The following is a 27202-nucleotide window of genomic DNA, read 5'->3' as shown; positions in this document are numbered from 1 at the left end:
GAAGCCATCAGCGGGATCTTGTACTGTGGTGATTGCACCACTTTCCCCGCCAGGTGCGCTCTTTATATAAAAGGTTCACTCCTTCTGAGGTTATGTTTTAAAACTGCATTTTGTGCAGATTCATTGGAATTCTACAACTGTATTTAATAACGGAAATGCTGGTGCAGTTTTTACTTGCTGACAGCAGGAGGCAGCATAGACCACACAATGTGATAGTGGCTCATATACAGGGCCGGCCTTAGGGGTGTGCAACCTGTGTGGCCTCACAGGGCGCATGACAACAGGGGCACCTGCCCGGGACTTAAATTAAAACAGTTTTTTTGTTTAGTTTTTTTTTTTAACTTTATTTAACATCCTCCATTTAAATAAACTTTTTCTTTTAACTTTATTAAATATGGAGGATGTTAAATAAAGTTAGAACAAACAAAAAAAAAAACCCATGTTTTAATTTAAATCCCGGGCAGGGGCGCCGCGCGGTCGCTTATGAAGTTTTCAGCATTCGCTTGGCGCCCCTCACTCTCCGTGACTCCGTCGCGGTGCCGGCGTTTCACGCTCTGCTGTGAAGCGCGCACCGTGGCAGAACGGGAAGACGGACGCCTCCCGCTCCCACCGCAGGACTCAACAAGGTAAGTAAGGATAATGAGAAGGGGCGGGGGGGGGGGCAGTGAGAAGGGGCGGGGGGGCAGTGGTGGTTGATAGTGAGAAGGGGCAGAGGTGGTAGATGGTGATAAAGGGGGAGAGGGGATAGATAGTGACAAGATTTTTTTCCTTTCTTTTTTTTGGGATTGGGGGGGCGCCAGAGGAGTAAGAACATCTATGGCCGGCTCTGCTCATATATCACGTTTCCAGGGCATATTACTAATCAAACACCTCAGGAGTTACTCAGTAAGAGGCAGTTTATACGAAGATCCCTATAATACTGCATGCGCTAAATAACATCAGTTTACAAATGCAAATATATATTGGTTAATAGGGCAAAAATGCAGGAATCAGGGGGGGCCCAAAATAGATTTGGAGCCCAGTGGCTTGGAGCCACTTCAGCCCTCCGGTTATGCTTGTGTGTGCGCCTCCTCCTGCATAACAGTGGCTTTCCGAGGCGTCTCCGAGGGGCCGGTAGAATATTTCAGATTGCGGTGGCATGTTTGCTGATACATACAGTAACATCATGTTATGAAATCTCCACGTTTGTGTAAATGGGACGAGGCTGTAGCGGTGACGCATATTTATTAGGATGTATTATTTAGATCTGCCCTGGAGGAAATGCTTCCAGAAATGCAGGCGTCTGGGAGATGACGGCTGGGAACCTGCGCTCTGCCGCGGTGACAGGCCTTATATAAATAATGAGAAGCCGGTCCCAGGACTTATCTATCATTTATCGTTTGAATGACAAACAAAAGCAGAAGCCACTTCTCAGAACAAGTGCAGTTGGAGTAAAGCATGGGGCGTACGATAAATGTCAGATAAACATAGAATCTGCCGGTAGATCAGCCCCATTCAGCCAGTCTAGTTGCCCCTTTTTACCGCTGTAAAGACGAAAAGCTTAATTAGTTCTTGGTCTCGTCTTTAATTCCCTTACTGTATTGACTTCTCCTGGAAGCTGTTCCATTTATCCACCACCTTAATTTCATCTAAAGCTCTCTCCAGAATGTCAATATACCTCTGAAAATGGAGGTTTCCAGAACTGTCCCAAATACTCTAGGTGAGGCCTGAACCATCTCTCTCTTCTTGCGCATAATCCCTCTCAGTATACACCCAGCTTGCTTTTTTCCACCCCATTGCCATTTTACCATTGAGTCCTCCGTAATAATTATTCCCCCGAGCCCCTCTCTTTCATTGTCACTGACAGCACAGGGCCTCCATGCGTTATTCTTCCTTGAGATTTGTACATCTTCAGTGCATTATTTTACATTTATCAACATTAGCTGCGGATGGCGCAGTATTGAGCGGTCTCATGGCCGTATGCAGAGCCGCATTTAGCTGAAAGGTGCTGGCTTAACAAGAAGGACTCAATGTTAGACCTCGTCGTATAAAATAACTCATTGGCTCCAGCAGGGCTGTTGGTGCAGTGAAGGTTCCACAGAAAACTCGATACATGCCAGCGGCCTCCGGGTCATCTCTTGACTGAGCTCAATGTCAAATATTCCAGACGTTGGCAGATGTTAAGGCACCCGACGCTTTGGGACACAAACTGATATTAAGCGCAAAGAGATCTGGTTATTTGAGTTGATCTTTAATGAGGTTATCACACCGTGCTCGGTGGTAAAAAAAACTTATTCCGTCAGCATCATAATGTATCCAAACCTTACATGGTGCCACTGTTTGTTTTGTCTCGTTTCTCCAGTTCATCCTCTGCTTCAGCTTCTTCCAGTGGGAGCCTATGACGTACGGGACATATAACTACCCCGCATGGTCCATGGTCTTGGGCTGGCTCATGCTGGCTTGTTCAGTTATTTGGATTCCGATCATGTTTGTGATAAAAATGTTTTTGGCGCCGGGCAGTTTTATCGAGGTGAGTCTCAGTGTCTGGCCATTGATGGTCCTCCTGTACTGTATTAAAAGCCGTTTGTCCATAATTGCAATCTCAGTCTGAAATGGCTCATTTCTAGCATTTGAAAGTCATTATTGTTTAGGTTTTAAAATGCGCTGGAACAGCTGGGATATAAAAAGGTTGTAATGGGCTCTGTTCTGGAACCCAGGGCAGCACCACTCGCACCCGAACCAAGCTCCGTGATCCACTGTGTTTGCCCCACATTATGCACTTGGGATGTCAAGGGTGGAGATTCGCAATTTAACTGAGATTAAAATAGAAAAAAAGGCGCTCAATTTATTTTAATAGCTAATAAACCAATAATTGTTCTTTTTATGATACCAGGAGTTTGTTTTCTTCCAATTTTATGCAGATTTTGTCCCATCAAATTACATTTTCAGTAATAGGAGATGGATCAGAATTAAGTCATTTTACCGCAATCAGCCTGATGCGTTCATATACTCCTCCTGGTGAAGGTGAAAGAAATTAACCACCGTCAGATAATTATAATGCGTTTTCCTTCACAATAATAGCTTTTATTTCTGTGGGGCTGCGGATACTCTTTTGGGAGTTATCATAAACAGAAATCCAATTACTTTGATAGACCCCACAGACTGCAGAGGAACCGAGAGACATCCTTTGGATGGAACCATCAGTGAAAAGACCTGAATCTGCAGGAGCAATGTTATTATTGCCGGATCCTGGTAGTAAGAGGCAGTGTACATTGTACATATCTTCATACTTGTCACTATTATTGAGGGGAATGACACAACGTGCACAATGTATGTGTCCCAAGGATTAAAATGCTGCTGGTTCCTCCTCTGAGCTAAACCCTACTTTTTGATAAAATATAGTTAAAAAGAAGAAGAGTATTTGATTTTTGCCCCAATGAGCTCACTTTCAAGTATGTGTGTTTGTTACATACAAGGAAATATGTTTTTTGGTGAATTGTACTGAATTTGTGTGCTGCTGTCCTGTTTCAGAGACTCAAGCTGGTCTGCTCCCCTCAGCCAGACTGGGGACCTTTCCTGGCCAAGCATCGCGGAGAACGTTACAAGAACATGATGGATCCCCTCGGTACCTCCTCACTGGGCCTCAAACTACCGCCTAAGGATTTCGAGTTGGGGACCCAGTGCTAGTATCTTGTGTCACATAAATCAAACATCATCTGTCTTCTTCCGTGAAACAGTGCTGGTGGTGGCTTTAGATTAAAACATAATAGGATTTCATGTTGCATGTTTAAGCCAAGACCCAAACTGACCACCCCACGCACTGGCTTCTTCTGCGCGGTCTTGTCTCCTTCCATTATATAGCACAATAATAACTGTACCCAATACCCTTCATTGTTTGCAATACTGCCAATGCTTCTGAGTTTGCTTGTCTAGATGCAGAACCGGTTAATTTACAGTCATGAAGGGAAAATGTTGATCCTCTTCCTGATAAGAAATGGTTTTCATCAGCAGATCCCATTTTCCAGACCATGCTGGGCATCTGAAACTGATTGAATGGGTCGCACCACACTGTTATGGACTCTTAGTTTTCATTGATTAAATGGGGATGTAAAATACTAACTGTAACAGCCATACTAAGTATATATTATAAAAATCTAAAGTCAGTAGGCCAAACTATGCATTGCCAGAGCCTCCGACTGGATTTTTATCGAGCGCGCGCTATAATCCTTCGTCTTCCATGTAGAGTCTTGCGGGCATTGCGCCTCTGCTGCATTTCTAGAGTCTGACATAGAGAAAAATTTAATTTCCGTTGCACTTAAGCCAAGTATTTGTTTCTTCATTGATCTCATGAACATCACCAAAAGCCATTGTATAATTTGTGCCTAATTTTCTATCTTCGTTGTGTCGTGTAGCCAATAATAGAGACAGTTTTTGCTGTGCTGTTTAGTAACCAAACCCTTTCCCTGTTTAAATGTCTTTCTATAACTTCTAAATGTATTTAGTGGGCAAACACTAGAACTCTATATATTATATATATAGTATATCAATGTTTAAAGGCATATCCTCTCTTATGTCAAGCCATATTTGTATATTGTCCGAGATGTGCAGGTTGTTGAATGGTCCATGTCACTGGAAGTCATGGCATAAATGTAATGGCTGTGTTTCCTGACTTCTCCAAGAATACTGGTTAGGAATTTGCTGCTGGTGTAAAGGTCAAATGACGTCTTATTTTTATGCCAAGAGGGCAAGCTTTAGACCACCAGGGTGACGTCGGAAGCGGTTCATGTAGATGTAAGATCTCTGTACATAGAGAATTGTCCACAAATTCCATTCTGCTTTCTCAGCTTGAGGCAATTCATTCTTCTTGATAATGTCAGAGGCTGACACCTTTAAAATAAGATAACATGGCACCAGTGGGCACCTGTCCTATTAAACAGCATGTATAAGAATAAGAGAAGCCATCAGCTTGAATGACAAGCACAGGTAATCTTATGAGCTGATTCTGTAATATACTCTGGATGGCCATCTTGGTTTGTTACATGCATGTAACTCACATGGAACTCTTAATTCTGAAAATGTACTTGTTTCCTCTGTTTTGCTTCACTGCATCTTTGCAAAGTCTGTGAAATAGTCTTTCTCCCAGTAGGAAATAATGTGAATGTTGGGATTTCACAGCAGAGAGGGCAGGGAAGATTTTTAGGGAAGAAAAGAACGTTTAGGCTTCCTCCCGTAAACACAATAAGAGCTGTTTTCTTGCTGAAGATAGTGAGGCCTCACAGAGCTAACTGTCATGGGCACCGATGATAGAACATCTCAGGTTTAACCAAGAGACGGCTCTACTTTCACAGGCAAGCAGTGTCGCCTTTGCCTTTATGATGCTTTAAGCTGCCAAGCGACTAGTATAAGCCACATATTCAGTAAATTAGACCCAAGGACAGAAAGAAGTGGTTCCTTCACCAGGGGCCACAACTGGCCCATCCCTTGGTAAGGATCACCATGCAAAATTTACAAGCATGCTGGTCAACACTCTCATTGGCTTCACTGGGTAGGGAAATTCAAATCAGTGAAAGCATGGAATCAGTAGTTGAAATCAAGTCCTCTGCAGGAAACACGCTTTGAACCAAGGTGAATAATGTTTGGCTTCCTGTCTTCCTCCTCTGCTTACGGAATGTCTTCTTTGTATATCTCAACCTGGGTCGGAGGACCATAGAGTAGAGGTCCCTGGGGTCTGGTGCTTCCTCTTTATTAAAGGGTTCAGTGGCTGAAGTCAGTTGGAACAGAGATTGTCATTTTTGTGCATATGTCGCTAGGTCTGTAGTCCCTCTGTTAGTCAAAATAACACTGCATGAAAATAGATGCTTTAAATACGGGCAATGCTCTCATTTGCATGTCTCCACCCCTTTTGGCTGTGGCTAAACTTAATGCTGTAATTATTAAAGGGTTTTCTGATATTTCTGAGACTTCCTGATCAGAAACGTGTCCGATAATTATATTACGGTTCACGGTGGGAGGGTCTGTTGCCCGATTCCTTGCTATAAGTCTCACAGTAATTGGTCTATTTATCCAAAATGTTGATGGCCAATTAGTAATTGTCTTGTCAGCAAGCCCTTTGTGCCACCACCTCCCCCACCAAGTTATTGGCTGTGCCTTTTTCTGGTGGCGACGTGGTGTAATGGGCCATGGGGTCAGGGATCGGCCTCATCAGATTGCTCTGCTGATTAGTTGTATGTTGATCCATGTGTAGGATCAGAGCCCGCGTGTTTTGTGTGTTTGCTGTGGAAATTTGTGTCTTGCTTCTTCATGGGTGTCAGTGTGAATGTAATATGCCCCCTTCTAGTCATTTGCATATTATTGACCCTGCCTGCCGCATTTGGAAGGCCACATATTAAAGGTTGCATGACAGGTTGTTAGACTGGACATGTTTAGTTCTAGACTATGCAGAATTCCTCAATCCCTAAGAATTAATGTTGTTAAATGGTCTTTGTACATTCACCGACTGTATGCTAGATACATGATTTCAGGCTGTAGGCTTCAAAACATGAGAGTTCCCAATATTATTCACACCCTGATCAGGCAGCACATTGCTAATTGCAGGTGGTATGGGGTTAATTCACAAAACCATAAGGTCACAGATGAATTGGGATGAGACATTTCCTGCTCCCGTCTCGTTTCTGCTGGAGGAGCTCTCGGAGTTGGCGTCTGTGACGCGCAGCGAAGGCAGGGACAGGAAACGTCTCCTCCGTGAGCGTCGGGTGACGAGCGGCTGCCTGACCTTTGGCTTCATAACATTAATGTTTCATAGAATGAGATACATTGTCAGGTAAACCATTTGCCTTATTAATGTGCTTCACCGTTAATACAGTTTTGTGGACAGCATTGTGTTGTGTGTTTTTGTGTCTTATCTAAAAGATACTTTGTCTTTTTGGCACCTTTTATTGAGGAATTTCTCTGTGTAGGTTAATTCCTAATAACTTGCATTATATCAAATTATTAGGCAGACACCGGGGTTCCTTCCGCATATTAATAAAGCGAAGGCCCGAGTATCACGTCTGTATATTTTTATCATTAGCTGTACTTGAAAAAATATATGGAAAAGAGTATATATATATATATATATATATATACATATATATATATAACACACATTACCTATACGCACATATATACATATATATAATTCTATTCATATAGTATAAACCTATATAGTACACATATATAATTATAACGTAACTTTAAAAGATTATTATCCTTGAGGCCCTACCTCAGATTTTGTATTTATGTGTACAAATGCAATTTATTGTATTATATATATATTGCTTATTATATTCTTATGTTATAAATTAGAGTTTATTCTATAATGTTCAAGTGTCCCAAACTGTGAAATAAATGTCAGTGTTGAAATCATCACGTCCCGAGGTGTCTTATTTTGTCTCTTTTCGATTTTTTTTTTTTTGCTTTGTGATAATGTGAATTCGAGGTCCTCTGCAAATCGGGCAGAAGACGGGGGAACTTTAGTGAATGACCCACCGGGCGAGGATGGAAATGGAGGCTGCCTCTTACATTGAAGAGAACCTGACTGTCATCGGCTCCATTAGTGCTTTCTAAAATCCATTTCCTGTGTATTAATAATAATCATAATAATAATGTGTTAAATGGTGCTCGGTCTACTATTATTAAAGTTTAGAGCACATTCCGCGGGGCTATTAGTTTGGGGACAGGTAAGTTCCAGCAGTCGTGGGATTACCAGTCAGTGTCTCTGACGTTAATGTATGGCTAATACCTCTGCGAACAGAAGACTAATAGTGAGATTAATGGTTTGCAGGTTGATTGGGGCAGACGGCCACAAACAAACCACTCTGTGAATTGGCCGCGCACCTCTCAGGTAGAAAATCTTTTATAAATGTTCACTTGGTTATAGGAACATTTTACACACTACAGGAATTTTACTTAAAGGAAATAAAATCTTATTCTCTTTACTTTAGTGCAAATAACTAAGTAAAGAGAATGCGTGTACCTCGGCCATGGTTGGGTCTGTGCAGGCTTTGGACTGCTGTGATCTCCCCAGCACTAGGCTGGGAATCTGGAATGTTCCTATCCACTGGATACTTTTGGGCACTTTGAGCACTAGCAGCCCTGAGTACTCAGTTCCCACTCTCTGAAAGTAATTCAGGCACAGGTTTGTGGGTCCAGAATTGGGGGTCACTGGGCAGACTCACTCCACTAAGTGCTTCAGGTAGATTCATATCCACTCAGCATCATGAGGGGTTGTGATGACAGAATCCCTTCTACTTGTGTTCCTGTCACTTTAGCAAAGGGCATCCTGTCAGAAAGATCCTGAGATGATACGAGTCCGAGGAGGTGCCAGCTTTTTACGCAACGCTTTTACGGGATAGACGGCCGAGTCTCCTGTGACATTAAAGAGCACCGACGTATATGGGAAAGAACAGCAGAGAGCCCAAAAAGCTTCTGTTCCATAACCCAGCAGCAGCTCCAGTAAAAAGGTTCTTTTATGTTAAAATATTTTAGTTCCGTTTCATGTATTTGATTTCTTACCCCCCGATTCTGATTGGCTTCATTTTTCATAGTTTTTTTCAGGTAGAAAATGGCACTGAATGGGGGGCGTAAACATAAATCAACATTTAGGGGCTAATAAGTGACTTCATGTACCCGTCTCCCAGGCCGGATGGTCACAGAGCATGACACTCTATGAGGTTTATAGGAACTAAACAGAAATATTCAGGCCAATATTTAAGTAAATATTTTAGACTTTTTTTTCACACAATTTCCCCTTTATGTTTTTAGGTTTCCACTGATAAACTGGATCTATCTAGACCACTTGAAATGATGAGTGGTCTGCTCAGCTGGCATTATTGTTACTTTGTATCTCTGACTTCCACCTTGACATGCACTGACCAGCGACATTCAGATATTGTTCCCTGAGCTCCACCATGGGGAGTAGACTTAAGGAGGGCTGGCACAGTATTAGACATATACGCAAATTCTATATGACATTACCTATGAGGGGTCTGCCTTCCATGAATGTCTGCCTTCCACAACAGCCAGTCTCACCTGGAGGATTTGGACTGGTAATCCAACCCTCCACCCGATAGGTGGTGTGGCTGGGGGTAGCACAGAAATTGGCCATACACTCATACCCAGCAAACGTTTCTGAGGAGACACTTGGCAGCTGTGCATTCAGTCTGCACCGTGTTAATAATGGAGCTGTCACAATATGGGGGTCATTTCATGACAAAAAGTGAAATTAAAATCAAAAATAATTTCTGACCTTAATCTCATTTAATGTAAAAAACTAACAATCTCTCAGTTTTTCTGTCTTTTCACATTCCTCCCTTCGCATCCCTTTAATTCTATATAATTTGGAGCAAATATAATATACCTGCTATATACTCAGGATATATATTGTGCATCGTGGACAGAACAAGTATCCCGAGCCTGCAGCAAATGGACAGAACTGTGGATAAAATCTTTGTCTTGCTCACAGTGTCAGGGTAAAGCCCTACATTTCCTGCCCCATCTATCCACGCAACATTGGAGGCCTCGGCAGTCCTGTTATAATAAAAGAATCCCAATGAACTTGTGTTTTCCTTACACGTGTATCACCCGTCTGACTTCTTGTGGCATGGAGGGGTCTGTAGGGATGGGGCGACCTTTTGCCTTTTAAACAGCCTTCCAACTCTTTACTGGAAGGATTTCCTGCAGGGAATTGGCCAGCGGACAGCAGGGGGCGCCTTTGCAGTGTGTGTGTGATGCTTGGGAGGCTGCCGGCAGGAGTAACACTACGGGGTGGGAAAACTATTTGCTTGGGGTTCAGAGGCAAATAAAATGGGTGTAGGGAGTCCAAAATGTTACTTAACACCAGGTTCCATGCCAGTAGTGAGTATGTCCTCCCCAGCCTTTAATCTGTTGGCATAGGTCTGAAAGGATTTACAGGGTTAGTGGAATATTCAGGCTCGGACTGGCCATTTCGTACCCCAGGCAAGTGACTGGTGGGCCACTAGCCAACACCGTCTGGTACTCGATCTACTGCTTCATGAGTTAAGGGCCAGGGCCACCCTGCCATTGCCAGCGCTGGGTGTTTTTGGGTGGGTTACTGATAACCTTGCAGGTGGGCTACAGATTCTGCTGGCTGGTGACTGGAGGAGTGTTCCCTGCTTCTCTTTACGCAGGGGCTTTGGGCCCTCAATTGTTGATCATGTCACCCGTTTGGGGCCCCGCACTGACCCTAGGGATGTTTTCAGTTATATTATCTTTAATTCTGGGTACAATTACTGCGTATTCAGCCTTTTAGAGAGGGATTTTTGCGCCACTCACCTGCAGCCAGCCTCTCCCACTCTGTTGACTTTCCTGAGTGATTTTCCCACTCATTGCGTGTAACTCACTTGTTGATTGCAGTTTACTGGCTGAACGTGGGCCCTCTGTGCGGCCGGAGGAGCCGGAGCTCTATGAATAAAAGATTATATTATCATTAATCATAATTCTTTAGTCATTTCTCACACTGTTTCGGGGTCTATTCAATGGAACCCAAGTCTGTGTCTCACTTTCATTTTCTGTGGAAATCGTTTGTGAAGTGAAATGTTTGTGAAATGGCTATTGGCGGAATTTTCTCCAATTACCAGGGTAAACAAAATCTACCCTTAACTTGCACAAAAGGCGTTGGGGGCCCTCATGGACAGCATCCCGCGCCATAATAATTAGTGTTGAAGGGCTTCTACTCTGCATTTGCCCCTGCCATGGAATTGCCCCTGTTCTGATCCTGGGCCTGTATCTGCTGCAGCACGTCTGCCCTTGTCTGGATTTACCTCTAATCTTTATTTGCCCCAGCCCAACATATATTTGCCCCTGCACCAGTCCAGTATTATACCTTTTCCTCTGTTCACCATAGCCTTGAATCTGTCCCTGCACTCTATTTGCCCTTGGTTTACTTGTACTTGCCCCTGACCTGTATTTGCCCTGGCCTTCTTAGTTGCCCTAGCCCTGTATTTGCCCCTGCGCTCACCTCACCCCCGCACTTGCTTTATGATTTGCCCCTGTTCTGTATTTACCTCAGACTTCGCTCTCTGTATCAGTTCGAGTTTCTCTGGGAGATTAAACCAAGATAAATCTATGGGAGGAGGGTGGGGGGGATGGGGGGACCCCCCCTTCTAACAAAGTGTGTCCATCTCCCACGCGAGTTTTTAAGGAGAGAGCCCACTGTCTTTCGTGGGGAAGTGGCAGTGTAGCGGGCGTATCCATTTGCGCGGGTGTGTTTGGGTGTGAAGTAGGCTGAATGCTGGCCGTGGGACTCCCCCGTGGGCGCTAGTGGTATGTTCTCAAAGCTCAGTCAGTTTGCCGAGCTGTCCGGGAGTCAGTGCTGAACGCGGGAGCCCCGACTTCCATCGACGCCGGATCTCGGGACCCTCAGAGCCGCACACATGGAGGGGATGCTCGCTGTCTGGGTGTGTGTGCTCGCTGCCGGGGCAGGTAAGGCTGGACAGGGATAATGGGGCAGTTGTGTCCAGGGACTGGGTGGGGTAGAGCCTCTACCGTAGAGGGGTGATAGTCGGGCAGATTTTGGAGGGGTTTTGGGGGCAGTGAGGAGGGTGAGGGCGCGTTATATGACAGGACCCAGCAATGACTCCAACGTGTATGTGATACATTTATGTGTATACATGGTGCGTGTGTTGTGTGTGTATGCATGGTGTGTGTGTTTGCACCAGGTACCTGTTTGCACTGTGTGTGTGTATTGTGTGTTTGCACTGTGTGTGTGTTTGCACAGTGTGTTTGCACTGTGTGTGTGTTTGCACCGTGTGTTTGCACAGTGTGTGTGGTGTGTGTGTTTGCACCGTGTATGTTTGTACCGTGTGTGTTTGCACCGTGTGTGTTTGCACAGTGTGTGTATGCATTGTGTGTGTTGTGTGTTTTTGCACCGTGTGTGTTTGCACCGCGTGTGTGTTTGCTTTGCTCTCGTGTTCTATGCAATTCTTTTTATTGAGTGCGTTCTGTACATCTCTTTGTGTTGTGTTTTTGTTGTGTGATTGTAGTGTGTTCGTTGTGTGTACTTTGTACCGTTCTGTACATTTCTTTGTGTTGTGTGTTTGTTGTGTGTACTGTGCAGTTCTTTGCGTTGTGTGTTTGTTGTGTGTACTGTGCACCGTTCTTTGCGTTGTGTGTTTGTTGTGTATTTGTTGTGTGTACCGTTCTTTGCGTTGTGTGTTCGTTGTGTACATTTCTTTGTGCCTGTGTATGGTTGTTATACAGTCGCTGGTATTGCACGCCTGTTGGATTCCCTGTGTTCTCGCTGCTGTGTGACCCTCGCCTGCCCCCTGGTTGGCTCTCTGTCCCTGTTTTGAGTTTGGGGTGTCACCATGGATACAACACCCCTCTGTATAATTTGCCCCCTGCTGCCACTCAGGGGCTACAGACACAGCTGCCTGGCTGGTGCAGACATTATCTGGTTAGTTGCCCCAAGCTGGTGCCAAATACGAGGGGTTCAGGGCAGTTACCCCGGAGGATGTGAGAGGGGGGTCAGTCGTGGCCGAAACAAACAGCCCCTGCTGCCCCATTGGCCCGGTCAGCTCAGTAATGCGGCACCCCTGGGGTGTTCTGCTTCATTCAGTTGCCCCATAGCCCAGTCTCCTTGCCTTAGGCTCTCGCATCCATGTGGTAGGGAAAGTGTTAAGGACTTGTCTATTTCTTTACCGGAGTAAATGAAACGGAGCCCATGGGCCGACTCCCCCCGCTGCCGCTGGCGGCTCCATCCTGGTGAATAAACCAGCCGGCTACCGAACGCCCTTCAAAGGCTCCAACTGCAGGAAAGCACCTCAGGAGGACAGCGGGTTATGGGTTAATCACGGCAGTAAAAGCCCAGTGGTTTCTTGAAGGGATTCTTGATCTTAAAGGGTTAAAGGTAACTTGGGTGGGCTCGCTTGAGAGCGCCCGGTTTCTGATATTAAGGGGTTAATGGTAATATTTATTGGGTGGGCTTGCGTGGGAGCGCCCGGTTTCTGATATTTAGGGGTTAAGGGTAATATTTCTTGGGTGGGCTCGTGTTTGAGCGCGGGGTTCCTGATATTTAAGGGTAATATTTCTTGGGTGGGCTTGCGTGGATGCAATGGCTTCTTGATATTAAGGGGTTAAGGGTAATATTTCTTTGGTGGGCTCGCGTGGGAGCGCCCAGTTTCTGATATTTAGGGTTTTAGGGTAATATTTCTTGGGTGGGCTCGTGTTGGAGCGCGGGGTTCCTGATATTTAAGGGTTAAGGGTAATATTTCTTGGGTGGGCTTGCGTGGATGCGCTGGCTTCTTGATATTAAGGGGTTAAGGGTAATATTTCTTGGGTGGGCTCGCGTGGATGCTCTGGGTTACTGACATTAAAGGGTTAAGGATAAGATTTCTTGGGTAATTCCATGTGGATGCGCTGGGTTCCTGACATTAAAGGGTTAAGGGTAATATTTCTTGGGTGGGCTCGCGTGGATGCGCTGGGTTCCTGACATTAAGGGGTTATGGGTAACATTTCTTGGGTGGGCTCGCGTGGATGCGCTGGGTTCCTGACATTAAAGGGTTAAGGGTAATATTTCTTGGGTGGGCTCGTTTGGATGCGCTGGGTTCCTGACATTAAGGGGTTAAGGGTAACATTTCTTGGGTAAGCATTCGGTGCAGGTGGACAGCCCAGGCGGGGGAGGGGGGCGGACAGCCCAGGCGGGGGAGGGGGGCAGATAACCCAGGTGAGGTAGGGGGCAGATAGCCCAGGCGGGGGCAGATAACCCAGGTGGGGTAGGGGGCAGATATTGCGGCCAGGGAAACGGTGACGGGGGGCCAGTAACAGGACCAAGGGTTTCCTGAGTGATCGCCGGTCACAGTATTGCGAGGGAGCCGAGCGCGGTTTCTTGCAGCATTTGGGGATGGCTGAGAGTGATGAGTTTTAATTTCCCAGGTGTCAGTGTCCCCCAGGACGGAGCGCGTGGGGCCTGTCTGTGATATTGCCCCAGGTGCATGCACCAGCCCCAAAATATGCACCGTTCAGCTGGGATTTAACCCTACGAGGCGTGGGATGGAATCTGTGAGTGGACTCTAACTCCCATCACTATAAATGAGTGGAGTGCTAGATTCTGACTAATTATTCATTAATATTATAAATCGCTGTATAAATATTTGTGATAACGCGCATGTTGCTCTGTATAGCGATGCTGCGTATCCGCTGATAACTCGCATGTTGCTCTGTATAGTGATGCTGCGTATCCGCTGATAACGCGCATGTTGCTCTGTATAGTGATGCTGCGTATCCGCTGATAACGCGCATGTTGCTCTGTATAGTGATGCTGCGTATCCGCTGATAACGCGCATGTTGCTCTGTATAGTGATGCTGCGTATCCCCTGATAACGCGCATGTTGCTCTGTATAGTGATGCTGCGTACCCCCTGATAACGCGCATGTTGCTCTGTATAGTGATGCTGCGTATCCGCTGATAACGCGCATGTTGCTCTGTATAGTGATGCTGCGTATCCGCTGATAACGCGCATGTTGCTCTGTATAGTGACGCTGCGTATCCCCTGATAACGCGCATGTTGCTCTGTATAGTGATGCTGCGTATCCGCTGATAACGTGCATGTTGCTCTGTATAGTGATGCTGCGTATCCCCTGATAACGCGCATGTTGCTCTGTATAGTGATGCTGCGTACCCCCTGATAACGCGCATGTTGCTCTGTATAGTGATGCTGCGTATCCCCTGATAACGCGCATGTTGCTCTGTATAGTGATGCTGCGTACCCCCTGATAACGCGCATGTTGCTCTGTATAGTGATGCTGCGTATCCCCTGATAACGCGCATGTTGCTCTGTATAGTGATGCTGCGTATCCGCTGATAACGCGCATGTTGCTCTGTATAGCGATGCTGCGTATCCGCTGATAACGCGCATGTTGCTCTGTATAGCAATGCTGCGTATCCGCTGATAACGCGCTTGTTGCTCATTGGTGGAGCGTGGAGTGATTGACATCCCTGCACCTTTTACCTGGGGGTCTCCTGCTAGCTGTAACCCTTTCCTAGCTGCTCGATTCGTAGTGGAATCCCCAGTTTTTCCGGTTTAAAGAAGTGCTGTGAAGATGTATCCAGTTTGTGTCATACGTGTAAAGCGGCCCCTTCCGGCCCCCACACCCCAGGATGTCTGCAGATGGGACTGGATTCATGGTAATGATGTAATAGTTTGTCTCCGTGCCGAGAGACACCGTAATTACCGCGTATTACAAACTCCCTCTCGTTCATCTCTTTCGAGAGGACAGAGGCCGTGGCCGACAGTCTACTCCATGCACAGAAACCCTGCATTAAAAGCCCCGGGGGTGACGAGGGGCAACGCAGCAATTTCCAGGTTCTGAATTTATTGTAAAAGTAAAAGACTGAATTCATGCGATTCGCTCGAAATGAGTGTCCAGCAGAGTTGGTGGAACTGCAGTCGTAAGGCGTCGATGGCCTCTGTATGCAGACCCCGGCCCGGACTCTGTTTTGGGCTTCTATGTGTGGCTCGTTTGCCACGGAAACGGTTTTGTGCTCTTTGCTGTGTATTCGGTGTTTCACTCCGGGTTTATAAAGACGCTTCGGCCTGTTTTAGGCTTACAGGCGAAGTCAGAGGCGTCAGTCACTTATACACAGTAACCGGCGTCAGTCACTTATACGCAGTAACCGGCGTCAGTCACTTATACGCAGTAACCGGCGTCAGTCACTTATACGCAGTAACCGGCTTCAGTCACTTATACGCAGTAACCGGCGTCAGTCACTTATACGCAGTAACCGGCGTCAGTCACTTATACGCAGTAACCGGGCTCAGTCACTTATACGCAGTAACCGGCGTCAGTCACTTATACGCAGTAACCGGCGTCAGTCACTTATACGCAGTAACCGGCGTCAGTCACTTATACGCAGTAACCGGCGTCAGTCACTTATACGCAGTAACCGGCGTCAGTCACTTATACGCAGTAACCGGCGTCAGTCACTTATACACAGTAACCGGCGTCAGTCACTTATACGCAGTAACCGGCGTCAGTCACTTATACGCAGTAACCGGCGTCAGTCACTTATACGCAGTAACCGGCGTCAGTCACTTATACGCAGTAACCGGCTTCAGTCACTTATACGCAGTTACCGGCGTCAGTCACTTATACGCAGTAACCGGCGTCAGTCACTTATACGCAGTAACCGGCGTCAGTCACTTATACGCAGTAACCGGCGTCAGTCACTTATACGCAGTAACCGGCGTCAGTCACTTATACGCAGTAACCGGCGTCAGTCACTTATACGCGGTAACCGGCGTCAGTCACTTATACGCAGTAACCGGCGTCAGTCACTTATACGCAGTAACCGGCGTCAGTCACTTATACGCAGTAACCGGCGTCAGTCACTTATACGCAGTAACCGGCTTCAGTCACTTATACGCAGTAACCGGCGTCAGTCACTTATACGCAGTAACCGGCGTCAGTCACTTATGCGCAGTAACCGGCGTCAGTCACTTATACGCAGTAACCGGCGTCAGTCACTTATGCGCAGTAACCGGCGTCAGTCACTTATGCGCAGTAACCGGCGTCAGTCACTTATACGCAGTAACCGGCGTCAGTCACTTATACGCAGTAACCGGCGTCAGTCACTTATACGCAGTAACCGGCGTCAGTCACTTATACGCAGTAACCGGCGTCAGTCACTTATACGCAGTAACCGGCGTCAGTCACTTATACACGGTAACCGGCGTCAGTCACTTATACACGGTAACCGGCGTCAGTCACTTATACACGGTAACCGGCGTCAGTCACTTATACGCGGTAACCGGCGTCAGTCACTTATACGCAGTTACCGGCGTCAGTCACTTATACGCAGTAACCGGCGTCAGTCACTTATACGCAGTAACCGGCGTCAGTCACTTATACGCAGTAACCGGCGTCAGTCACTTATACGCAGTAACCGGCGTCAGTCACTTATACGCGGTAATCGGCGTCAGTCACTTATACGCAGTAACCGGCGTCAGTCACTTATACGCAGTAACCGGCGTCAGTCACTTATACGCAGTAACCGGCGTCAGTCACTTATACGCAGTAACCGGCGTCAGTCACTTATACGCAGTAACCGGCTTCAGTCACTTATACGCAGTAACCGGCGTCAGTCACTTATACGCAGTAACCGGCGTCAGTCACTTATACGCAGTAACCGGCGTCAGTCACTTATACGCAGTAACCGGCGTCAGTCACTTATACGCAGTAACCGGCGTCAGTCACTTATACGCAGTAACCGGCTTCAGTCACTTATACGCAGTAACCGGCGTCAGTCACTTATACGCAGTAACCGGCTTCAGTCACTTATACGCAGTAACCGGCGTCAGTCACTTATACGCAGTAACCGGCTTCAGTCACTTATACGCAGTAACCGGCGTCAGTCACTTATACGCAGTAACCGGCGTCAGTCACTTATACGCAGTAACCGGCGTCAGTCACTTATACGCAGTAACCGGCGTCAGTCACTTATACGCAGTAACCGGCGTCAGTCACTTATACGCAGTAACCGGCGTCAGTCACTTATACGCAGTAACCGGCGTCAGTCACTTATACGCAGTAACCGGCGTCAGTCACTTATACGCAGTAACCGGCGTCAGTCACTTATACGCAGTAACCGGCGTCAGTCACTTATACGCAGTAACCGGCGTCAGTCACTTATACGCAGTAACCGGCGTCAGTCACTTATGCGCAGTAACCGGCGTCAGTCACTTATGCGCAGTAACCGGCGTCAGTCACTTATGCGCAGTAACCGGCGTCAGTCACTTATGCGCAGTAACCGGCGTCAGTCACTTATGCGCAGTAACCGGCGTCAGTCACTTATACGCAGTAACCGGCGTCAGTCACTTATACGCAGTAACCGGCGTCAGTCACTTATACGCAGTAACCGGCGTCAGTCACTTATACGCAGTAACCGGCGTCAGTCACTTATACGCAGTAACCGGCGTCAGTCACTTATACGCAGTAACCGGCGTCAGTCACTTATACGCAGTAACCGGCGTCAGTCACTTATACGCAGTAACCGGCGTCAGTCACTTATACGCAGTAACCGGCGTCAGTCACTTATACGCAGTAACCGGCGTCAGTCACTTATACACAGTAACCGGCGTCAGTCACTTATACGCAGTAACCGGCGTCAGTCACTTATACGCAGTAACCGTGGTCCCTGAAACATGGAGAGTCCTCCCCGCTCCCTTTTCCTGAATGTCTTTCCATTCTATTCCATCAAAAGGTGTTTAATGTGTCAGTAAGTATTGTTCCTGGAGGGGGCGTGTATGCGCAGGTGACCCTGCATGAGACTCTGTGACATCAAACACCCCCCTGCATGAGATCTCTGACATCAAACCCACCCCCTGCATGAGACCTCAGTGACATCAAACACCCCCCTGCATGAGACCTCAGTGACATCAAACCCACCCCCTGCATGAGACCTCAGTGACATCACACACCCCCTGCATAAGACTCTGTGACATCAAACTCACCCCCTGCATGAGACCTGAGTGACATCAAAAAAACCCTGCATGAGATCTCTGACATCAAACCCACCCCCTGCATGAGACCTCAGTGACATCACACCTAAAAAAATCCACAGACATGAACGTAGCCCCAGCCTGGTAGCCGACACCTTTATCATTTTTCTAGGTAAATCAGCCCCCTCTTCATTCATTGTTTACATACCTGGGGGCTCAGGTAACCACACGCATGCAGTGCACTGACCCAGGATGTACAGTCTCCATTTTCCAGTCCATGGCTTCATCAGATGAGTCTCCCCATGCATACTTTTTGAGAGCTAAGGTGATGTCATCTTTTTTCTGATGATGTAATCATAACACTTTCTGCGCTTTCCTGTTTGGTGATGTGGAGTCTTGTTATTTCTGCTCTTGAATGAGTCTTAAATAATACATTTCCTTCATTCTTATTACTTAGTTACATTCAGTAACGTAGTCGAGAGAAAAAAAACACTGACGTTAAATGTCTTCCGAGTAGATTGCAAGCCCTTGGGCCGCGTTTCACAGTTTTTATTTTATATGCATAATTTGTGTTAATATAAAAACCATTATTTGTCTGTAATAGTAAACTCTTCACTACATATTTTTAACCCATCGAGCTGATTCTCCGCACGCTATACCCTCTATAAGCCTGGTGATGTCATGAATCCCGTGCCTGGTGGACGTATGGCAGGTGATATTCTGCCCGTTCCGTGCTGCAGAGGAGGGCATTTATTATTTGTCGGTTGGCAGTCAGTGCGTGGCGGCCGCGGGACGTGCTTGTTGTGTTCGGCGATTCTGCGATGAATGTGACCTTGATAATTGTATGAATCCAAACGATGTGAAAGCAGCCGGTAACAGTGACGATGATGGAATAGAGAACAAATACTCAATGTATGTAGTAGGTATTTTACATAAAAATGCATTTATGATGCTTTTCAGGAACGATTTGACCCTTGGTCCAAAAGCTTTACTATTAACCCTTTACTTCTGTGAGCGGAGTCCCTTTTCGGTGGGACCCCGAAAACCCCCCCTCCCTATCTGCTGTAAATATTTTTAACCCTTCATACTCAAATACCCTGTGTTGGCACAGGTGAAAAGGCCTCATCAGTGTGACTGTATAGAGGCAGATTAGGGGTTAACACACGCCAATGGAGATACTTGGACTGAAAGAACATGAAGTGATTTGCGTGTGTGAAATGACACCCTGGAATGGGTCCCCTTCAAACTGGGAGAACTGGAGGCTGAGGTGGGTCTCATAAAGATCTGGTATTACATAGACAGCTCCCATCTCGAGGAAGGGCTCAGGAGATACGGCAAGACCCAGTCTAGAGCCTAGAACGTCTGTGCCGATGGAGGAAAATGCAAGATCCCAGTCTAATCCCAATATAATGCGCTTAGAGCTTCTTGGGTCAAAGCTTGTGGATTAGTTTCTTTACGTGTAAATCTAGAACATGCGCAGCTACGTGTGAGTGTATGGTGTTTCTCGTAAACACTGGATTCAAGGTTAGAGAGACATGTGCTCCTTATGAGGAGGTGGACCGGATGCACCTCTAGGACCCGTTAACAGAACGTTCTACAGGGAATAAGCATTATTGGTGTACCCTCTAACAGTGACAGGGATGAGCCTAGGGCTAGTAGCCCCGGGCTGGGGTATTTCTTCCCACTTAACACGTGCACATACGAACATACAAACTCACTCTAACACCACTCCTGACACCATATGCTGACACATATACCCACAGTAACACATGCATACATGCTAACATCATCCTCTCGCACATGCTTATACCATACGCTCCATATACTAACATATGCATACACACACTCTATCACCATACACTTACACATACACACACTCTATCACCATAGCCGTACACATTCTGTCACTCTCCCATCATCAGCGCAGCTGTCCCTCCCTCTCGCTTTGTGGAAAGCCCTGTCTTCACTGCCACTTACACTCTCCATGCAAGCTGCCTATTGGTCTGAGACCCTCCAGGAACGTATAATTATTGTTTAGTCATTAGCACTTAGGCTAAGAACTTAACAATACTCTTCACTGTGTAATTACTTGCACGTGTAAGTTACTTAGATGGGGCTGTAACAGAATAAGTCGTGTTTAGTGCTGATTTACGGGTCTGACCTTGTGCTCTAGGGACGACATTACCCAGTGAGCCCAAAACTGACAATAGGCAATCCCAAGTGTGACACGATTGTGGCCCTTGGGGCCAGTCACGGAAAGCCACTCATTTACGTGTCCCAGTATGAAATTGGGAAGTTTAAAGTTGACTTTCTAGGTCTGCATTTTTACGAGCTGCTGACGGCTGGAATTCTGACTCGGTTCCCTGCTCCTAGACGAAGATGGACAGACATGGAAAGCAAATACTTCTAAACAATGAAATTGAGTAAAAGACAGAAAGCACCGATTTGCAGAGTTCCGATAAAAACTAAAAGCTGGGGCTGTGTATCTGCTGCTCTCCTAATGGGGGGGGCAGTGAATTCTAGCACTTTCTCTTCCGTGCAGGACACGCGTCCGCTCTTTGCTCTTGGAGCTGGGATCAGTCAGCTCTCTCTCCGTGCGTCACGACAAAGGGCTGAGTACAGCTGCAGGCTCTTTGTGCACATGGAGTACTTTTGAGACTGGTGTCCATCAACCCTTCTACCTATAACCCTCCTACTCTTGATCCACATGGACCTGTCTTGATCTAGTGTTGCTCGTATTCTCTTTGCTTCATTCTTTGTTCTGGTATTTCTTGGGGGTAATTCATTTTTCGTCGGGGGAGGCGCAGGTGTCTGAATCACCGGGGAGGATCACCCAGCGTTTTTACCACCTTATCTATTAAGATCACTTCACACGTTTGAGGTGGTTCATTCTCGGATGCGTCTCGATGTGAGGATGCTTGAGGCCTTGTGACAATGATACCATGTGTTCCTGATAATTAGCAGGACGGAGTCATTAACATTCCCCGTCACAGCGCTTTGATTCTGCTTAATTCTGCCCTGTCCTGCGTTGTCGTGCTCTGGACACATGCATGGACGACCAATTTCACATGTAATCTAACCTGAGCGAACACGCGTGAAGTCCCGGTGTATCACACTTATTCCTGTGCTGTGTCTCGGGATGTGGAGAAATGTTGATGACTGAAGGACTGAATTTCCATTTGTTTATTCTCGCTCTGGTCTAAAGCATTGCTGCCGATGATTACTATGTATCTAAAATGTTTTGGTAATAACACACGGCGCCGGCTCCTCGGGCTGAGGATTAAAAGCAACGTCCCTTCAGTGATTCTGAATGGCAACTTTGCTGCATTTTCACAAAGAAGAGAAACCTATTCAGAAAAAAACAGAACAGCGGGAACCAAAAATAGTCTTGTGAAAGACTCCAGAGGGAATAAACGCGTTACCGGAGGAATGAAACCCATCGGGACTGGTTTCAGGGCTCTCAGGGAAGTGGGAAGGAGAATGAGGAGATCATAGACAGGAGAGGACAAAGCGTTCGTTTGACTGCCTCAGACGGGCTGCTCCGGGGGGGAAGGGGCCACGGCCTGTGGTGGGAATACAGCGAATGCCTTACCCAGAATCTCTTTCGGGATAATGAGTGCAGGTGCAGAGAATTATCCTTCCAGTTACGTGTAATTAACTGCAAATAACATGGCGCACATCTGTGTGAACAGGCTTCTGATTATCACTCAAGGACAGCAAACCTTTCCTGACATGCGTTTCATTGTTAACATTTCATCTGATGATGTCATAGCCTGTGCTCCTCACCAGGGTCCTGGTTACAATATCCCAGCCGGATGTGCCGGGTACACTGCACCGGACTGGCCGCGCTCTGTACTCTGTTCTTCTTCAGCGGCAAGTGAGTGACCTTGAAATGGTTTTTTGGGGTCACCTGGCCTCCTCCAGAGTGGATATTTTGTTGAGTTGAAACCATTTGTTCCAACTGAACTATTCACACGACCGTAATGTGAGTCGAGAGTTTCCTTTCAGTGAATAGATATTTTCGGCCGGCTCAGCTCAGTTGCCTGACGCGGCTGTCATGTCAGCAAAGCTCAAACCTTTGTGAATAGCCCCCTGAGAGCTAAACATGGAGTAGTTACTATGGAAACCCAAGGAATGTTTCTTCTAAATTGCCTGACAGTTTCTGCTTATTGGAATTGCTCTGATTTTGATAGATACGCCCCAACATGTATGCAGGAAAAGGGGCCCCAGGGACCCCTGACATGCTAGTTTGATGCCTTTATTATATTTATATCAGAATATCACATTAACGCAGCAAGCGGGTGCGGAAATTGCGCAGTTTTTCCTATTTCAAAAAGGGGCTTATGATTGATCTCTGGGGTAAGGCTGGGCAGGACTGGAGGGTACTCTCCATCACAGTGCGAGGGTCAGGTGGATTTTATTAAACCCGAAGGGCGAAATAAATGATGTGTTACATATTATGCATAGGTAAATGTTAGATCGGTTGTTTCTGCATAATCTGCTCGCTGTAAACATGTGTCTTGTTCATCGGAGCCTCGGCGGCCGACCATTTCTTTGTGTGTCCGGATGATATATGATGAAGTATTGTGTTCGGCTCATGATACATCGATGTATTTTAGAGGCCGTGATGCTATTTTGGGCAGAGTTTCATGGTTCCCGGAGGAATGTACACAGCATGGCAGATGGAAAGGTTGTAAACTGGCAGTTACATTGTGAACATGTTCAGAGATTGGGTCAGATTTTACATGTGTTTGGAATGTTCTTTCTATAAAATGCTCCTGAAACATTTCACATATTTCTCCGTTTTATGTGCAGTGACGGCATTTGGGACAGACCTGGATTTACAAATCGATGTAATAACCGAACTGGATCTAGTGAACGGCACACGAGGGGTGACGCAGGTTCCTGGGGTGCACAATGGGAGCAAAGCCTTCCTATTCCGGGGTAAGTTCCTCTATGTTCAGTGCTGTAAGCAGAGTATCGCGGCCCATGCCTGCTTGGTTTTTTTGGTGTTTTCTTTGAATTTCTTTATCTGTTAACGACTGAACCTATTGATGTGTAAACGCTGATGATGGGAGCTGCTGATAATTATTTCGCATTTATACGTCCTTTGATCATCGATGTGCTTCATGTCTCTGGATTTTTCCTCATTTTGATATAAATTGTGATGGAAATTTTGGAAAAATTCTCTTTTTTCCTTGTGGGATAGCAGTGACTGGGGTAAAACATGGGGTAGGGGTAGGTACTTTAGTTGCTTTATTGAGTCCTGATTTCTTAATTCCTCTTTATTCCACTGGCAGAATATTCCTGACCTTCAATGAATCTGTTTCTACTCAGGGTAATAAGTCTGTAAATTTAGGAATTTTTAATAATGTCCAGGCCCAAGGTCTACACCCACACTCAATGAAGAGAAAGACGAACCTCCTCCTCCAGTCAGAACAAAGATGCTCTAATTAGTCATTATTTTGAATTAAAATGATTCAATTTGATGGGTGAGGTTCAGAATGAACCCGTGGGTGCCGTTTGTGAGGTTCAGGATGGGCCTGTGGGTCATCTCGGTGAGGTTCAGGAGAGACTTGTGGGTCCTCTCGGTGAGGTTCAGGAGAGACTTGTGGGTCCTCTCGGTGAGGTTCAGGAGAGACTTGTGGGTCCTCTCGGTGAGGTTCAGGAGAGACTTGTGGGTCCTCTCGGTGAGGTTCAGGAGAGACTTGTGGGTCGTCTCTGTGAAGTTCAGGACAGACTTGTGGGTCCTCTCGGTGAGGTTCAGGATGAGTCTGTGGGTCGTCTCTGTGAAGTTCAGGACAGACTTGTGGGTCCTCTCGGTGAGGTTTGGGATGAGTCTGTGAGTCCTTTCGGTGAGGTTCAGGATGAGTCTGTGAGTCCTTTCGGTGAGGTTTGGGATGAGTCTGTGAGTCCTTTCGGTGAGGTTTGGGATGAGTCTGTGAGTTCTTTCGGTGAGGTTCAGGATGAGTCTGTGAGTCCTTTCGGTGAGGTTTGGGATGAGCCTGTGAGTCCTTTCGGTGAGGTTCAGGATGAGTCTGTGAGTCCTTTCGGTGAGGTTTGGGATGAGCCTGTGAGTCCTTTCGGTGAGGTTTAGGATTAGCCTGTGGGTTCCCTTTTGTGGGGTTCAGGACGGACACATACACACTGATACTACAGTATACAGACGTATACGCGTACATACACTACCCCCCGGAACCTCGTAGAAACCTGCCACACCGCTACCAATCTTCTGCCATTGTGAATGCAGCACTCTATGCTTTCCTGCGGGGGGCGCGGTGAAGCAGATGCCGCGAGGCACCCAGCAGGGTCATGTAACGAACGACGGTGTGTAACGGCTGCAATTCACAGTGCTAGCCCTGGCCAGTTTTTACCCCCTTGTCCTGCAAAGCCCTGGGCACCAGGAACTGGTTTCTAGTCACCATGGGGACCTGGCGTCAGGTTTGTCGAGCCCTGGTTTACGCACTTTGGGGTTAGTGAAGTAGACCCATGCCAAGAATACTGGAGGGACTGGTGTAGTCACCCAATAGGTGGCAGTCCATCATTAAACAGATACCGTATTGGCTCGGATATAGGCCGCACCCGTATATAGGCCGCACCCTAAAAGTTTGGTGCTTTTTTAAAAAAGCGCCAAAAAAACATGCTGCCACTCTCCCCCCCCCCGAGATATGCTGCCACTGTCCTCCCTCCCCGAGATATGCTACCACTGTCCTCCTCTGACCCCCCCCCCGACTTACCGGAGCAGACTCCCGGGTGTCTTGCGTGGCCGGCGGGGGACATCTACCCCCGCAAGACACCCGGGAGTCTGCTCCGGTAAGTCCCGAGGGGGGTGGTAAAACGCATCGTGGAAGTGCTGGCAGGGGAGGCTGTCTGAGCGTATCGGGGAGTAGGATGCAGTTCCCCTGCACCGCTGCGGGGGATCTGTATCCTTACCCCGCTGCCTGCCCGGCGCCCGGGACTGCATGTCCCGGGCGTCGGGCGCTAGACCCCGAATATAGGCCGCACCCCCACTTTAAAGACTTAAAGTGGGGGAAAAAAGTGCGGCCTATATTCGAGCCAATACGGTAATAACCAGTCCAGAAGGTCAAGGGCAGCACAGAATCACAATGGGTTAATGAGAGTGGGGATGTGGCCTATACTGAACGTGGCTTGTGCGGTACTGGAGGCCGGGGATGTGGTCAGACCTCGGACCTGACAACTGTTCATTTCAATATGGAACCCGAAGTTGCTAATTACTGGGGGTGAAACAGAGCTGCACAGGGTTAAAAATAATCCAGGGACACTTTCCACGCTGCTATCTGAAAATAGGATCATGACGAGTGAATCTCATAGAGGAATCATTAGATCCCGTAATACGTCTCCGGTGATTCCAGGAGCAACATCTCATAAAGGCCTTTACGTCTTTGTAACGAAACATTATAAACGAGCGAAGTCAACGCTTAGAAACGACTTCAACTGCGAAATTACAGCCGATGAATAGTCTCAGGAACCGGCATTGTGTTACAGAATACATCGTCTCTGGAAATAAATGGTAGATTTTAAACGTGACACTTATGCATGAAATTGTACCCCAGGGGTGGGGTATTTGTGAGAAGCCAGAAGGAAGGGCTGGGATTGAAGATCTCAACATGGTGAGAGGAGCAGGAGTTACTGAATGGGGCCGTTATGGGAGTCGTGAGAAGCCACCTGGCCGTGGATACACAATGCATCACAGCACATACTTATCACGCACATCCTATGCATATAATGTACATATAACATACACACAACATGCACACATACACACTGAATCACTCCAGTACACACATCATATTCTCCCAGTGCACACGCTACACGTCTCTTGCATGTCCCGTGACCCCTGACCTCTACTGGCAAAGCGGCTGTTTCATGCAGTTGTGGGGCAAAGTGCTAAACCTGGTTTCCATGGTGACTGTGCCATGTTTAGAACTAGCTTTTAGAATTGTCCCCATGAGTGTTCTCTGTTTAGCGCTCATGTTCTGCAGGCTAACTTAACGGCTCAAGGCTCCATCTTGCTGCAGGAATTACGTTAATTACTCCATCTTTACACATATCGCGCGGGTGTTACCGGGTCACTGGCACACCAAGAACTTTCAAAATGAGCCGACCCTGAGACTTTTGGAATATTAACCCTTTAAGAGCTCAGTGTGAAGATTCCATGTATTGACTCGCCAGTTACCCAAATGGCTCTAATGCCATTCCTCATGGAAGCCTCGTCTTGCTGTTATTTAAAGGCTCTCTTGAGTCACCTGCATTGACAGCTCAAGACTGTTTGACCCCGAGAATCTGCCCCTTCACCCTGCGAATGGGATAAAAACCCCGAGAGTTCCCAGGAATTGTCCCTGGATGGACAACTCTGAATAGAACAAATTTATTTGCATGGCTTGTAGAGCCACAAATTTTAATGCGCTTTACCATTTCTTGTTGCTTTTTCCCTTAATGCCCTTGTTTTGCGGACTCCTTTATTTTCCTTTAAATAATTTCGGGTCCAGCCAAATGGCGTTCGGTGACCCTCCGTACCGTATTAATTACTTTCTATACGTAGCAGAGATCAGACGGCGGACCCTCCGTACCGTATTAATTACTTTCTATACGTAGCAGAGATCCGACGGCGGACCCTCCGTACCGTATTAATTACTTTCTATACGTAGCAGAGATCTGACGGCGGACCCTCCGTACCGTATTAATTACTTTCTATACGTAGAAGAG

General features: G+C 46.8%; 2 protein-coding genes across 3 annotated transcripts in view; both read left to right on the top strand.

Moving 5' to 3' along the window:
- SLC6A5 (solute carrier family 6 member 5) overlaps positions 1 to 4870 on the top strand; it is a 32600-nt gene extending 27730 nt beyond the window's left edge. The window contains exons 14-15 of the mRNA XM_053449386.1: positions 2342 to 2509; positions 3511 to 4870. Coding sequence (XP_053305361.1) covers positions 2342 to 2509; positions 3511 to 3666 — 324 coding nt within the window. The 3' untranslated portion in view covers positions 3667 to 4870. The remainder of the gene's footprint in view (positions 1 to 2341; positions 2510 to 3510) is intronic.
- Positions 4871 to 11338: 6468 nt separating this feature from the next.
- The window catches only part of NELL1 (neural EGFL like 1), a 158486-nt gene continuing 142622 nt past the window's right edge, over positions 11339 to 27202 (top strand). For both annotated transcript variants that reach the window (XM_053449003.1, XM_053449002.1), the window contains exons 1-2: positions 11339 to 11460; positions 23291 to 23419. In XM_053449003.1, the coding sequence (XP_053304978.1) occupies positions 11412 to 11460; positions 23291 to 23419 (178 nt within the window). In that variant the 5' untranslated portion in view covers positions 11339 to 11411. The remainder of the gene's footprint in view (positions 11461 to 23290; positions 23420 to 27202) is intronic.

Source organism: Spea bombifrons, chromosome 10, assembly GCF_027358695.1.
Source record: "Spea bombifrons isolate aSpeBom1 chromosome 10, aSpeBom1.2.pri, whole genome shotgun sequence".
In the NCBI taxonomy this organism is placed as follows: Eukaryota; Metazoa; Chordata; class Amphibia; order Anura; family Pelobatidae; genus Spea; species Spea bombifrons.
Note: the sequence above shows the minus strand (reverse complement) of the source record. Positions and strands in the feature narration are given on the sequence as shown.